At 42.6% G+C, this 16,188-nt stretch overlaps 1 protein-coding gene across 1 annotated transcript in view; it reads right to left on the bottom strand.

The window, feature by feature from the left end:
- The window catches only part of CYFIP2 (cytoplasmic FMR1 interacting protein 2), a 134,155-nt gene that overhangs the window by 52,791 nt on the left and 65,176 nt on the right, over window positions 1–16,188 (bottom strand). The window contains exons 21-23 of the mRNA XM_060093720.1: window positions 9,788–9,907; window positions 2,552–2,751; window positions 1,597–1,684 (exon numbers count right to left, since the gene is read on the bottom strand). Coding sequence (XP_059949703.1) covers window positions 1,597–1,684; window positions 2,552–2,751; window positions 9,788–9,907 — 408 coding nt within the window. The remainder of the gene's footprint in view (window positions 1–1,596; window positions 1,685–2,551; window positions 2,752–9,787; window positions 9,908–16,188) is intronic.

The raw sequence follows: 16,188 nt of genomic DNA, 5'->3' as shown, positions 1-16,188 counted from the left end.
ATTTTGGAAAGATGTGAGAAGCCTTGCTCTAGAGTGTTTTCCAACTTTCAGCCAATCGCACACCACTTTGTACCCCATCTTCACCTTTTTTTAAACCACAGACTATCTTTACGATTATTAACAATACCTTTTCTTTAAATTGACTCATTTTTTAAACTTATTTTAAAACATAGCCTCATGCTACTCCCCAGATGAAAAACCAGCACCCTCCTGCTATAAATAGAAGGGAAGAGACATAATAAATAGAATGAAGACAAAACAATAATAAATTTGACTTGGATACTATTGCCTATTAAGGACTCTGAGCTCAGGGCCTGCTCTCTCATCTCTGATCAAAAGGGAGATTAGCAGTCGTTGGAAAGGTATTAAAGACATATTAGCACCAACATAAGGTTTGCTCCTTGGTATAATCAGCAAGATTTGAAAGAGTATTGCAAAGGGAGTTACTTTGTGAGTGACTGTTAATTTATGCCATGACTGTGAACTGTCTACAGTGCTGTCTGTAAGGGTTCCCTGATTTGAGAGAGTTGCCTTGACCAGACTGGCTGCTCTGGAGAAGACACCTGTACTCTCTCAGCATCATCCTAAAACTTTCTAAGCCCCACATTCAGGGCCATGTGAAGGGCACTCATCTTGGTTCTCACACTTCCATCCAGGGCTCCCGACCTAGAGAAGCACCTTTTCTAACCATGTTATATTTATCCAGTCACTTCTTCTTCTAAGTCCATCTGTGCTTACTTTGTGAAAATGGGGTCAAAGGTGGCCATTTTTCATCCGTCACACACAAAAAACTCTTGGCTTTTTTGCCATTGTTGTTGAGCTATTGCACCCTTTCTGTGGCGTTCTCCCACACAAACACGCAGGGTAAGAAATGATCTCCTACATATGTCATGGTGTCGGTAAGACTTTGTGAAGGGTGTTCCCCAGTGCCCACCCCGGGTGTGGAAATGGAGCTGGAGGAGGGTGGAGATGCGTCTGCTTCAACCTCTGCTAAATCCCCAGCATGGAGAACCTGCCCAGCATCTGGCCTGCAGTGGGGGCTTAAGGAATGTCTGTTTAACGAATGGCAAAGGACTGAAAGTCCAGAACAGGCACCACCTGGGAAGCTTTGTTACTGTCAGGACTGGCACTGTGAACAAAGCAGCAAAGAGACAGGAGGAGACCTCTCAGCTCTAACTCCAGCCATCTGGGATTTCCTTCAAATCTCTACCTTCCCAACTGCTTCCTGTCTGCGAATCCCTCAATTTCACGGAGCACAAAATCCCAGAATCACAGGATGATACCGCAATGAATCAACCGAGAACAGGAGATGGGACACCGAGACAAGGAGATGCACACACCTATTTCCCTGCTTGCCTCATAAAGTCCTCCCCAGACTGTTCCTGCCCAGAATGCAGCCCCACCAGGTCTGCGCTCACCCTCACCCCGGCTAGTTGTGAACAAATAAAGATGAATATACTTGCAGTTGTTTCTGCCTGGATTTCACTGCTGCCTCTGTATCTCCATGCTTCTTGTTTTTCTGATTTGGGGAACACTCTTCTATCTGCTTTTGCTCACTAGTCCTCTTAGAAGTAGGACACAGGCAAGAACACTCACCTTGGACCCATAGAGGTAATAAGGCTGGACGTTGGCGGGTTTATCTCTTTGCGGTTCTTGGGTGAAAGGAATGGCAGTTCGGACAAAACTAGTAGAAGAAAAGAGATGGGGCAGGAGTTAACTGGGTCCTAATATTATTCTTCACGGGACTTGATATAGCGGGAGCCCTTCCTGATCAGGTGCAACCACACTGTTTCTTAGGCCGTGGCCTATACAGGTACTTCTGACAGACTCCCGGTTAACTCCTGTCTCCTTTTCATAGATGGGAACACTGTAATCCAGGTTCACAGGCTCGACTCTGGGCTTGCAGCTGCTCAGATAGTGGTCAAGAAAGTCGAGAACAGGGTGGGCCTGAAAACAGCCTTCTCCAGGGCTTGGACCCTCCGTCCTCAGTTTGGTTTCCTCAAGAGTAAAGTGCTGCAAACTCTTTCTCTAAAGGCCCAGATAGTAAATATGTTCCGCTTTGCCAGCCAGATGGTCTCTGTCACAACTACTCAACTCTGCTGTAGCATAGAAGCACCCATAAACATGCTCATAAACCGTAAATGAGTGAGCATGGATGGCAGAGTTCCAATAAAACTTGGTGAATTTCAAATAATTTCTACTTGTCACCAAGTTATAATTCTTTGGATTTTTTCCCTAGCCATCTCAAAATATCAAGACCATCCTTAGCTCACAGGCTGAACAAAAAGAGCTGGCAACTAGAGGTGCCTCGTGGGCTGGAGTGTGCAGATCTCTGCACAAGAGGATTGAAAAGTCCCAAATCTTTAGAGAACCGGAAGTCCATCTTGCTAAGTGTGTGGCTTCCTCCCAGACCCTTCCGTGACTCTGGCACAAACTTATTCTATGCTGGCCGTGAGCCAGGCCCTGATGACCCTGAGAGGGCTCATCTGGAGGAGACAGCTGGCTGCTTCTACCGCCACCCCCACTCTGCTTTGCACAGAGACTCCCTTACCGGTTGGTGGACCCATTGTAGCAGTAGTTGGGGAGGAAGTCGAAGTTCAGCTCCCAGAAGACGTGCAGGGTGATGCGGCCGTAGGGGGCAGACACATTGTGATTGGCCTCCCGGAACATGGCATCGAAGCTGTCCAGGGTCATGTGCTTACACAGCAGCCGGTGTGTGAGCCGATTGATCTCCAGCAGCCACTCCAGCTCCTGCCCAGAGAGAGAGCCCGCGGCTGCTGAGGACTCACACATGCACCTTGCACGCAGACACCATTATCTGACAGATGCCTTTCATGCAGGTGAGGGCCCCTCAGACAACTTTAAAACGGCCAGCATGGGACTAGGACCGCTACAGTAGTAGGCGACGTTCCCTTCTTCTGAGTGAAGGAAGTACCAGACCATGCCCAGGGAGGCTGCATGCCTGCCCACAGAAGGGGACCACAGACCATGTGCAAATCCCTTGTCTGCACCCCCCTGGGTAGAAAAGCATGACTACTTGCTCTCTAGTTTCTAGGTTAGTAAGGAAAAAGCTTGTCCCTCAGAGTTGCAAGTAAAGTAAAAGAAAGTTGTGAACATCCATCCATCACCAGAGGCACTATCTCCACCCTGCAGAAAGCAATGAAAAGAGCTACCACCTACTAAGTACTTACAATTAGGTTGGACCATGTGAAACTACTGTTTTTTAGGTCAAACACCATTTAATGTTAGTAATGTTTTATGGTTCAGTCTAATACATGCCAAGCAGTATTCTAAGCACTTTATATGTGTTAACTCACTTCATGCTCCAAAACCCCTATAAGGTCAGCATGATGGCTGTTCTTACTGTATACATATAGAAACTAGGCTTTAAGAAGTGCAGTAACTTGGCTTCAAATCCAGAAAGCTGGGCTCCAAAGTTCACATTCTTAACAGTTGTATCCTATAGACATTTAAAAAACAGCTGGGGGCAGAACGTTCCCTCATCTGGACTCCTCTTGTGCCCCTCAGTCACACAGGGTTTGGTTACACATGTTGGCAAAGGTTTGGCTGCAAGCTATGGACGATGGACGTGCATGAGCTGTGGGCCCTGGTCGTTTGGAATCCAACCTTCAGGCAGAGAACAGGAGCCGAGTGGATAATATCTGGACAGAGCAGGTCACTGCACTTGCTAGGAAGTAAAACAGATAAAATACTTTGGGCTGGCTTTAGTTCCTTGCTGTACTGCTATCAAAGAGAATCAAAGCACAGTCCTGGGCAGAAAGCATCTCTGTGATGCTCTAGGACACTCCTATACTGTAGTGGTTAAGCCATCTTTTGAGATGGGTATGACTGCCCCTGCTTCAGAGGAGAAAACCGAGGCTCAGAGGGGTGAAGTAACTCGCTCAGGGTCAGAGTGAATACAGAACAGGGCTTATCCCAGGTCTTCTGACTCAAATCACGTGTGTTTGGCCCCTGTGACACAGCTGCCTGGAATAAAGAAGCAACGACTGAGAAAGCCCTTTGAAAAGTAAAGATGGCTTTACAACGTAAAAACTAAAAGAACGTCGGCAAAGGCAGTTCCCCAGAGTGTGGCCAGGAGGTGGGGTGGTCAGAGGGCCAGCTGTAAGAGCTGGGCCTTGGAGCCCAGTTGTCTACAGTCATAGGAGGTGGCCTCACACCAGAGATTCTATTTTATTCTCATTAGCCACAAGACCCCTCTGACTCTGGCTGGGGTCCAGAGTGTGGTAGGCCCAGACCATGCTTCCAATCTTGGAGCTTCGTCTCTCTGAAACTCAGATTCTGTGGCTCTAAATCGGGGCAAAATACTGTATCAAAGCTTAACTGGCTGCAGGTAAGTGAGACAAGCAGGGGGCAGGAGGGAGCCCCGGGCTGGGCTGTCCGTGGCAAATTGGAGAGCCACTGCCAGATAAAGGTGGAGCGGCTACTTCACGCCATCTGATTATTTGTTGCTACGTTGGAATGGGGCTTAGTGATGGCAGGTCTTGCCATCTCTTGAAAGAAGGCCAAAATCTGGATTGCAATTCTGGAATGGTAGCTGGAAGAATATGTTTCCAGTCACTGTGCACCTTGAAGTAAACGAAGGGTGGAAATACAGAATCAGCTGTCTGCTTCCATCTCCTGGGGCCTAGCTAGCTGGACGGCATTTTTGTTCCTCTTCACTTAGGGTGGGTAAGTAAGTAAGTAAAAGTAAGTAAGTAAATAAATAAATAAATGCAATGAATGCGCATGACTTTATTTCTAAGATCACTGAGTCCCTCAGCACATGGAGGTGCCGTTACCATGAAGAGAGCTACAGATGAGAAACTGGGATTGAACAATTCCTGTTCTAAGGTTCTGTGATTTTAACGGTCTCACAGATGTGCATCAGAGACTGAAGGAGAGAGTACTCAACTCCGCTGATATGGGGGTGCTGGAAATGTAGGTCCACTTCTTCCGCCATGCCCCACGAGTTTTTACTATGCAATGCAAACTGTGTTTTGCTTCAGCCCTGTACTTCCAGCCTTTCAATCAGAAGAGGGCACTTGCCTGAGGGATGCAGGGCTCAGTGCATCAAGGCACAGAGGTTTAGAAGGCCACAGGGGTGGTCCAGGTACCTTCTGAGAGGATGTCAGCTCTCTATACTAAAGCCGGTTTACTGGGGGGCAACACAGAGAAGCAGCACTGGGGAAACAAAACACCCAAACGGGCAACTTCTGTGAAGTAGTGGAAAGGGCTTTTCCACGGGAACCAGAAAACTTGAGTGTCAGCCGCACTTGGCCGTTAAACCAGCTCTGCGGTCCAGGCGGGCCAGGAGAATAGGGGTCTCAAACTCAGGCACAGCAAGGCCTGGTAGGTCATCCCATGAATGAATCATGCCACAGGGCCTGCGGCAAACCCAGGAGAGCCCAGCCCAGCCGATGGGAAAGTCTGGTCATTTCTGGGCAATTGCTGCTATCTGGGAAGGCTGGTCTGAGGTTGCCAGAGCTTCTGCAGTTTTATTTGAATTCTTCCAAGTGTTAAGTGTTGGCTCCAAATTTCAAATATGCTTCACAGCCTAAACAAAACACAGCCTGCAGGCTGCCAGCTCTCAACTTTGGCATCAGATCCCTCTGAGAATCTACTTGCTCAGCTGCGTATGATTAGGGCCACCGACCGATGAAATCTCTGCAACCCTCCCAACTGGGCATCAAGCCACCCCCTCCCCTATCTCAAGATGGAGCTTCTAAGGTGGAGGGAAGGGCTGAGGGGAGCATATCCCTTGCTTTGTTTCTCAGAAGAGGCAGAAGTCTTCTCAGCCAAGGCAGTGGGGGCCTCCTGACCCCACAGGAGAGAGCACGCTTGGGCTCTCCTCTTCATGGGCTTCATGGGAAGTGGCTACTCTCCTGGGGGATGTTGCCCTCACCTGACAAACACAGGCTTTCACTGTTTGTTTTGATTTTGTTCCCAGCTAAAAGAACATTCATTGCCTTTCAAGGGCTGGGAATAGGCCATAGATACCCATACACAACCCAAAACCAGTTTCTCCATAAGATACGCTCATTCATTACTAGAAAACTAGAAGATACAGATAAACAAAGAAGATAAAAACAAAAATCCCACCTCAGGGCCTCCCTGGTGGCGCAAGTGGTTGAGAGTCCGCCTGCCGATGCAGGGGATACGGGTTCGTGCCCCGGTCTGGGAGGATCCCATATGCCGCGGAGCGGCTGGGCCCGTGAGCCATGGCCGCTGAGCCTGCGCGTCCGGAGCCTGCGCGTCCGGAGCCTGTGCTCCGCAACGGGGGAGGCCACAACAGTGAGAGGCCCGCATACTGCAAAAAAAAAAAAAAAAAAAAAAAAAAAAATCCCACCTCTTGGAGATAATCACTGCTAACATTTGGCAAAGAAAAATATTTCTTAAAGTAGATCTCCCAGAAGAACTTGTGCTATATCATAGTCTCTCAAAGTCAGTGACCCAGTACTTCAGTGGGCAGTTGGGTCAAGTTCTCTTGGAAATGCTTCTGAGAATCTACCCTGAGAGCACCTCATTTGTAGCTCAAAATTTCTATGTTCCTCTCTTTTTTCATAAGCTATTTTCATTAAGTGCAAGAAACTATGCAAAGCTCTTTCCAGGCAGTATCTCATTTCACCCTTTTGACAAGTCTATGAGGTGGATTCTAATATTTCCTCCATTGCACTACACGCTTGCAGTATAAGATAAGCAACTCACCCAAGATCACCCAGCTAGTTAAGTGGTGGGGCCAGGACTGGAACCCCAAGGTCTTTCTGATGCTAGAGTCCTAGTTCTTAGTCCCTTTTTCTTTCTTTCTTTTTTTATTTAATTTTTTAACTTATTTTTTAGCTGCATTGGGTCTTTGTTGCTGCATGTGGGCCTTTTCTAGTTGGGGTGAGTGGGGGGGCTACATTTTGCTGTGGTGCGCAGGCTTCTCATCGCGGTGGCTTCTCTTGTTGCGGTGGCTTCTCTTGTTACTAGGCATGTGGGCTTCAGTAGTTGCAGTGCACAGGCTTAGTTGCTCTGTGGCATGTAGGATCTTCCTGGAACAGGGATCGAACCCATGTCCCCTGCATTGACAGGGGGATTCTTAACCACTGCACCATCAGGGAAGTCTCAGTCCCTTTTTTTTTTTTTTTTTTGCTGTACGCGGGCCTCTCACTGTTGTGGCCTCTCCCGTTGCGGAGCACAGGCTCTGGACGCACAGGCTCAGCGGCCATGGCTCACGGGCCCAGCCGCTCAGAGGCATGTGGGATCTTCCCGGACCGGGGCACGAACCCGTGTCCCCTGCATCGGCAGGCGGACTCTCAACCACTGCACCACCAGGGAAGCCCCCCAGTCCCTTTTTAAAAAACCACTTTGTCCATTAAAAAACAAAACAAAACCCTTTTTATTTTGAAATAATTTTTGACTTAAAGCTGTGAAAACTGCAGACTTCCTGCATATTCCTGACCCAGTTTCTCCAATGTTAACCTCTTACATAAGTTACCTAAAGTCGGAAACTAACATTGGTACAATTCTATGAACTAAATGACAGACCTTATTCAAATTCACCATTTTTTTTTCCATTTTAGGGTTCAATCCAGAATCCCACATTGCACTGAGTTGTCATGTCTCCTTAGTCTTTTCCAATCTCTAACAGATTTCAGTATCTCTTTGTCTTTTATGATATGGATGTTTTTGAAAAGCATTGTTCTTTTTTTTTTTTTTTTTTTCTTTTTGCGGTATGCGGGCCTGTCACTGTTGTGGTCTCTCCCGTTGCGGAGCACAGGCTCCGGACACGCAGGCTCAGCAGCCATGGCTCACGGGCCTAGCCGCTCTGCGGCATGTGGGATCTTCCCGGACGGGGACACGAACCCGTGTCCCCTGCATTGGCAGGCGGACTCTCAACCACTGTGCCATCAGGGAAGCCCGCATTGTTCATTTTTGAATGCCATTTGATTTGGGTTCATCTGATATATTCTCATGATTAGATTGAGATTATGCATTATGCACACATATCAGGGGATACATGAATATACCTTATTTCTGGTGATATTAACCTTTCATGCTTGGTTAAGATGGTGTCTGCTATGAATGGATAAAGAAGAGGTGGCACATATATACAATGGAATATTACTCAGCCATAAAAAGAAATGAAACTGAGTTATCTGTAGTGAGGTGGATGGACCTAGAGTCTGTCATACAGAGTGAAGTAAGTCAGAAAAAGAAAAACAAATACCATATGCTAACACATATATATGGAATCTAAAAAAAAAAAAGGTTCTGAAGAACCTAGGGGCAGAACAGGAATAAAGACACAGACGTAGAGAGTGGACTTAAGCACACGGGGAGGAGGAAGGGTAAGCTGGGACGAAGTGAGAGAGTGGCATGGACATATATACACTACCAAATGTAAAATAGATAGCTAGTGGGAAGCAGCCGCATAGCGCAGGGAGATCAGCTCGGTGCCTTGTGACCACCTAGAGGGGTGGGATAGGGAGGGTGGGAGGGAGACGCAAGAGGGAGGGGATATGGGGATATATGTATACGTATAGCTGATTCACTTTGTTATATAGCAGAAACTAACACAACATTGTAAAGCAATTATACTCCAATAAAGATGTTAAAGAAAAAGAGAAAACAAATATAACAAGTATTCTGCAAAAAAAAAAAAAAAAAAGATGGTGTCTGCTAGATTTCCCCATTGTAAAATTAGTATTCTTCCCTTTGCAATTAATAAATATCTTGAAGGAGATAATTCGAGACTATGTAAGAATGCTTTTTCTTCTCTAAGTATTTTTAAAATTTTTGAGTAATTTTAAAACTTTGGTGAAATACAGATAACATAAAATTTACCATTTTAACCCTTTTTAAATGTACCTGTGGCATTGGATACATTCATATTGTTGTTCCACCATCACCACTATCCACCTCCAGAACTTCTTAATCTCCCCAACTGAACCTCTGTACCCATTAAGCACTAACTCCCTATTCCTTGGCAAATACCACTGTACTTTCTGTCTCTATAAATCTCACTATTCTAGAAACCTCATAATAAGAAGAATCATAAAATACTCTTCGCAAAGTTCTGCCCGCTAATTTTAGCATCTGTTACTGGATCTTGCCCGCAACCATTACTACTGAGGTGTTCTAATGGTGATTTTCTACTTCTCTCATTCCTTCTACTCATCTGCTTTTGAAGCATTAAAAGCTTCCTTTGATTCACCAAAAGACTGATCAATCAAGTTATTCTAATTCTTGGAAAGACTTAGCAGAGAGTAGTTCAAATTGCTGATTAATAAAAGAAGGTAGCAGGCCTGTCCCATGCTTGTGCATCAGGAACAACTATATAATTTGCACGTCCCAGCACAAAATGAAAACGTGGGGACCCTTGTTAGAAGATGATTAAGAATTCCAAGATGGTGACACCAAAGCATTAAACCAGTCAAGAGCCTCTGTGGGCTCTATACTACTGCACACCCACGACGCTGACGCTGCTGTGTAACCTTCCCTAGTTTGTTAGGACCACCCAGCTACTTTCTGGAGCTGTAGAATCCTAAAGGACAAGAAGCTGTGCCCCAGGGCTGGCCATTTCTAGAGATTTCAAGATCCCCCCTCCACTCCCATTCTCTAGGCAACCAGGAAGGTAAGATTATTCTTACTCTTTTAAATCTTTTTTTTCCCCGTCTCATTCAGATGAGAAAGAGACCCATTGCTTTTCTGTAACTAGCTCAGAACGAGGCTAACAACAACCCCCAACGAGGCTTCTAGTCTGAGGAGTCCCAGAGCAGAACTCACAAGGGCCCCCATCTCTTACCACGATGGAGGTCAGGTCCTCACTCTCAAAGCGGCTGATGGCCTGGTCCAAGGATTTATACATGGCGGCAGAGATGCGCTGGGTAATGAGTCTGTTCAAGTCAATTGATCTACCCAACAGCTGCACGGGAGAGAGAGAGACAGAGGGAGAGATACAAGGTTACTTAAAGTTTGTCTGCACAAGCACAGGACAACTAAATGCAATGCATTGATAGGAAACTGTACTAAAATCATGAAAAACATGACCAGGACAAATAGGGGCTCTATGAAGAAAATAGTATTATTAAATTTCCTGAGTATGATAATTCTATTTGGATGATGAAAGAATGTCCTTGTTCTTAGGAGCTACATGCTGAGGTATCAGCGGTAAAGTGTCATGTACCTCCAACTTACTCTCAAAAGGCTAAGAAAAAAGTACGTATATTAAAATATATATTTTATTATAGTGGGTAGGCAAAAAGTTCATTTGGTATTTTTCTGTAAGATGTTACAAACATTTTGGTCAACCTAATATTTCTATGTAAATATGTTTTTAAAATTATATATACTATAAACATATATTTAAACTACACTTACTATATTTATGAGAGAGAAAAAACACATACATGAGTAAAAGAAAGTGAATCAAATGTGGTTAAAACACGAATAATCATGAATCTGGCTACAAAGTATATCTGTGTGTTTACTGTGTTATTCTTTGATGAACACAGATGTCAAAATCCTGAACAAAATACCAGCAAACAGAATCCAACAGCACATTAAAAGGCTCATACACCATGATCAAGTGGGATTTATCCCAGGGATGCAAGGATTCTTCAATATACGCAAATCATGTGATACACCTCATTAACAAATTAAGGAATAAAAACCATATGATCACCTCAATAGAGGCAGAAAAAGCTTTTGACTAAATGCAACACCCATTTATGATAAAAACTCTCCAGAAAATGGGCATAGAGGGAACGTACCTCAACATAATAAAGGCCATATATGACAAACCCACAGCAAGCATCATACTCAATGGTGAAACACTGAAAGCATTTCCACTAAGATCAGGAACAAGACTAGGATGTCCACTCTCACCACTCTTATTCAATATAGTTTTGGAAGTTTTAGCCACAGCAGTCAGAGGAGAAAAAGAAATAAAAGGAATCCAAATTGGAAAAGAAGAAGTAAAACTGTCACTGTTTGCCGATGACATGATACTATACACAGAAAATCATAAAGATGCCACCAGAAAACTACTAGTGCTAATCAATGAATTTGGTAAGGTTGCAGGATATAAAATGAATGCACAGAAATCTCTGGCATTCCTATAGACCAACAATGAAAAATCAGAAAGAGAAATTAAGGAAACACTCCCATTTATCACTGCAACAAAAAGAGTAAAATACCTAGGAATAAACCTGCCTCAGGAGGCGAAAGAAATGTACTCAGAAAACTATAAAACAGTGATGAAACAAATCAAAGATGACATAAACAGATGGAGAAATATACCATGTTCTTGGATTGGAAGAATCAGTATGGTGAAAATGATCAGACTACCCAAAGCAATCTACAGATTCAATGCAATCCCTATCAAACTACCAAGGGCATTCTTCACAGATTAGAAAAAAAATTTTACAATTGATATGGAAACACAAAAGACCCCGAACAGGCAAAGAAATCTTGAGAAAGAAATACGGAGTTGGAGGCATCATGCTCCCCGACTTCAAACTCTACCACAAAGCTACAGTAATCAAGACAGTATGATACTGGCACAAAAACAGAAATATAGATCAATGCTACAAGACAGAATACCCAGAGATAAACCCACACACATAGGGGCACCTAATTTACAACAAAGGAGGCAAGAACATACAATGGAGAAAAGACAGCCTCTTCAATAAGTGGTGCTGGGCCACCAAACCAGCTTTACAACAAATGCTAAAGGAACTTCTTTAGGCAGAAAACACAAGAGAAGGAAAACACCTACAATAAAAAACCCAAAACAATTAAGAAAATGGTAATAGGAGCATACATATCGATAATATCCTTAAATGTAAATGGATTAAATGCTCCAACCAAAAGATGTAGACTGGCTGAATGGATACAAAAACAAGATCCATATATATGCTGTCTACAAGAGACCCACTTCAGACCTAGGGACACATACAGACTAAAAGTGAGGTGATGGAAACAGATACTCCATGCAAATGTAAATCAAAAGAAAGCTGGAAATCAAAAGAGTAGCAATTATCATATCAGACAAAATAGACTTTAAAATAAAGACTATTACAAGAGACAAAGAAGGACACTACATAATGATCAAGGGATCAATCCAAGAAGAAGGTATAACAATTGTAAATATTTATGCACCCAACATAGGAGCACCTCAATACATAAGGCAAATGCTAACAGCCATAAAAGGAGAAATCAACAGTAACACAATCATAGTAGGGGACTTTAACACCCCACTTTCACCAATGGACAGATCATCCAAAATGAAAATAAATAAGGAAACACAAGCTTTAAATGATACATTAAACAAGATGGACTTAATTGATATTTATAGGACATTCCATCCAAAACAACAGAATACACTTTCTTCTCAAGTGTTCATGGAACATTCTCCAGGATAGAACATATCTTGGGTCACAAATCAAGCCTTGGTAAATTTAAGAAAATTGCAATCATATCAAGTATCTCTTCCGACCACAATGCCATGAGACTAAATATCAATTACAGGAAAAAATCTGTGAAAAATACAAACACATGGAGGCTAAACAATAGACTACTAAATAACCAAGAGATCACTGAAGAAATCAAAGAGGAAATCAAAAAATACCTAGAAAGAAATGACAATCTAAACACGATGACCCAAAACCTATAGGATGCAGCAAAAGCAGTTCTAAGAGGGAAGTTTATAGCAATACAATCCTACCTCAAGAAACAGGAAACATCTCAAATAAACAACCGAACCTTACACCTGAAGCAATTAGAGAAAGAAGAACAAAAAACCCCCAGTTAGCAGAAGGAAAGAAATCAGAAAGCTCAGATCAGAAATAAATGAAAAAGAAATGAAGGAAACAATAGCAAAGATCAGTAAAACTAAAAGCTGGTTCTTTGAGAAGATAAACAAAATTGATAAACCACTAGCCAGACTCATCAAGAAAAAAGGGAGAAGATTCAAATCAGTAGAATCAGAAATGAAAAAGGAGAAGTAACAACTGACACTGCAGAAATACAAAGGATCCTGAGGGATTACCACAAGCAACTATATGCCAATAAAATGGACAACCTGGAAGAAATGGACAAATTCTTAGAAGAGCACAACCTCCTGAGACTGAATCAGGAGGAAATAGAAAATATAAACAGACCAATCACAAGCACTGAAGTTGAAACTGTGATTAAAAATCTTCCAACAAACAAAAGCCCAGGACCAGATGGATTCACAGGTGAATTCTATCAAACATTCAGAGAAGAGCTCACACCTATCCTTCTCAAACTCTTCCAAAATACAGCAGAGGGAGGAACACTCCCAAACTTATTCTACGAGGCCACCATCACCCTGATACCAAAACCAGACAAAGATGTCACAAAAAAAGAAAACTACAGACCAATATCACTGATGAACATAGATGCAAAGATCCTCGACAAAATACTAGCAAACAAAATCCAAAGCACATTAAAAGGATCATACACCATGATCAAGTGGGATTTATCCCAGGAATGCAAGGATTCTTCAATATACGCAAATCAATCAATGTGATAAACCATATTAACAAATTGAAGGATAAAAACCATATGATCATCTCAATAGATGCAGAAAAAGCTTTCAACAAAATTCAATACCCATTTATGATAAAAAACCCTCCAGAAAGTAGCCATAGAGGGAACTTACCTCAACACAGTAAAGGCCATATATGACAAACCCACAGCCAACATCGTTCTCAATGGTGAAAAACTGAAACCATTTCCACTAAGATCAGGAATAAGACAAGGTTGCCCACTTTCAACACTATTATTCAACATAGTTTTGGAAGTTTTAGCAATCAGAGAAGAAAAAGAAATAAAAGGAATCCATATTGGAAAAGAAGAAGTAAACCTGTCATTGTTTGCAGATGACATGATACCACACTTAGAGAATCCCAAAGATGCTACCAGAAAACTATTAGAGCTAATCAATGAATTTGGTAAAGTTGCAGGATACAAAACTAATGCTCAGAAATCTCCTGCATTCCTATACACTGATGATGAAAAATCAGAAAGAGAAATAAGGAAACACTCCCATTTACCATTGCAACCAAAAGAACAAAATACCTAGGAATAAACCTACCTAAGGAGACAAAAAACCTGTATGCAGAAAACTATAAGACACTGATGAAAGAAATTAAAGATGCTACAAATAGATGGAAAGATATACCATGTTCTTTGATTGGAAGCATCAACATTGTGAAAATCACTGTATACCCAAAGCAATCTACAGATTCAATGCAATCCCTATCAAACTACCAATGGCATTTTTTACAGAACTAGAACAGAAAATTTCAGTTTGTATGGAAACACAACAGACCCTGAATAGCCAAAGCAATCTTGAGAAAGAAAAACAGAGCTGGAGGAATCAGGCTCCCTGACTTCAGACTATGCTACAAAGCTACAGTAATCAAGACAGTATGGGACTGGCACAAAAACAGAAGTATACATCAGTGGAACAGGACAGAAAGCCCAGAGATAAACCCATGCACATATGGTCACCTTATCTTTGATACAGAAGGCAAGAATATACAATGGAGAAAAGACAGCCTCTTCAATAAGTGGTGCTGGGAAAACTGGACAGCTACATGTAAAAGAATGAAATTAGAACACACCCTAACACCATACACAAAAATAAACTCAAAATGGATTAAAGGCCTTGGTGTAAGGCCAGACACTATAAAACTCTCAGAGGAAAACATAGGCAGAACACTAGATGACATACATCACAGCAAGATTCTTTTTGACCCACCTCCTAGAGAAATGGAAATAAAAACAAAAATAAACAAATGGGACCTAATGAAACTTAAAAAGCTTTTGCACAGCAAAGGAAACCATAAACAAGACAAAAAGACAACCCTCAGAATGGGAGAAAATATTTGCAAATGAAGCAACTGAGAAAGGATTAATCTCCAAAATTTACAAGCAGCTCATGCAGCTCAATAACAAAAAAACAAACAACCCAATCCAAAAATGGAGAGAAGACCTAAATAGACATTTCTCCAAAGAAGATATACAGATTGCCAACAAACACATGAAAGGATGCTCAACATCACTCATCATTAGAGAAATGCAAATCAAAACTACAATGAGGTATCACCTCACGCAGGTCAGAATGGCCATTATTAAAAAATCTAGAACCAATAAATGCTGGCAAGAGTGTGGTGAAAAGGGAACCCTCCTGCACTGCTGGTGGGAATGTAAATTGATACAACCACTATGGAAAACAGTATAGCAGTTCCTTAAAAAACTAAAAATAGAACTGCCATATGACCCAGCAATCCCACTACTGGGCATATACCCTGAGAAAACCATAATTTAAATAGAGACATGTACCACGATGTTCATGGCAGCACTATTTACAATAGCCAGGACATGGAACCAACCTAAATGTCTATCGACAGATGAATGGATAAAGAAGATGTGGCATATATATACAATGAAATATTACTCAGCCATAAAAAGAAATGAAACAGTTATTTGTAGTGAGGTGGATGGACCTAGAGTCTGTCATACAGAGTGAAGTAAGTCAGAAAGAGAAAAACAAATACCGTATGCTAACACATTTATATGGAATCTAAAAAAAAAAAAAAAAAAAAGGTACTGATGAACCTAGTTGCAGGGCAGGAATAAAGAGATAGACACAGAAAATTGACTTGAGGACATGGGGTGGGAGGGTGAAGCTGGGGCAAAGTGAGAGTAGCTTTGACATATATACACTACTGAATGTAATACAGTTAGCTAGTGGGAAGCAGCAGCATAGCACAGGGAGATCAGCTCGGTGCTTTGCAATGACCTAGAGGGGTGGGATAGGGAGGATGGGAGGGAGGGGATATGGGGACATGTGTAGCATATGGCTGATTCACTTTGTTGTGCAACAGGAACTAACACAGTATTGTGAAGCAATTATACTCCAATAAAGATATATTAAAAAAAAAGTTGAGGAAAAATACGATGCATTCAGACTGTAGGAAGAGGCTCAGGACACACTCTGGTACCCCATGCATTGCTGACATCCTGAATCTACCCTTTTAGTTCTTCCTGTATCTGTCCTGTGCCCCAGTTCAGAGTCACCAGGGAGTAGCAGTCCCCGCAGCGAGGGCCTACCGTGTACCTTTATGGGGATGAGTTTAAAAGCATGAGGAGAAGGGCTGACTACAGGCTGGA

This window comes from Mesoplodon densirostris, chromosome 3 (assembly GCF_025265405.1).
Source record: "Mesoplodon densirostris isolate mMesDen1 chromosome 3, mMesDen1 primary haplotype, whole genome shotgun sequence".
Lineage (NCBI taxonomy): Eukaryota > Metazoa > Chordata > Mammalia > Artiodactyla > Ziphiidae > Mesoplodon > Mesoplodon densirostris.
Note: the sequence above shows the minus strand (reverse complement) of the source record. Positions and strands in the feature narration are given on the sequence as shown.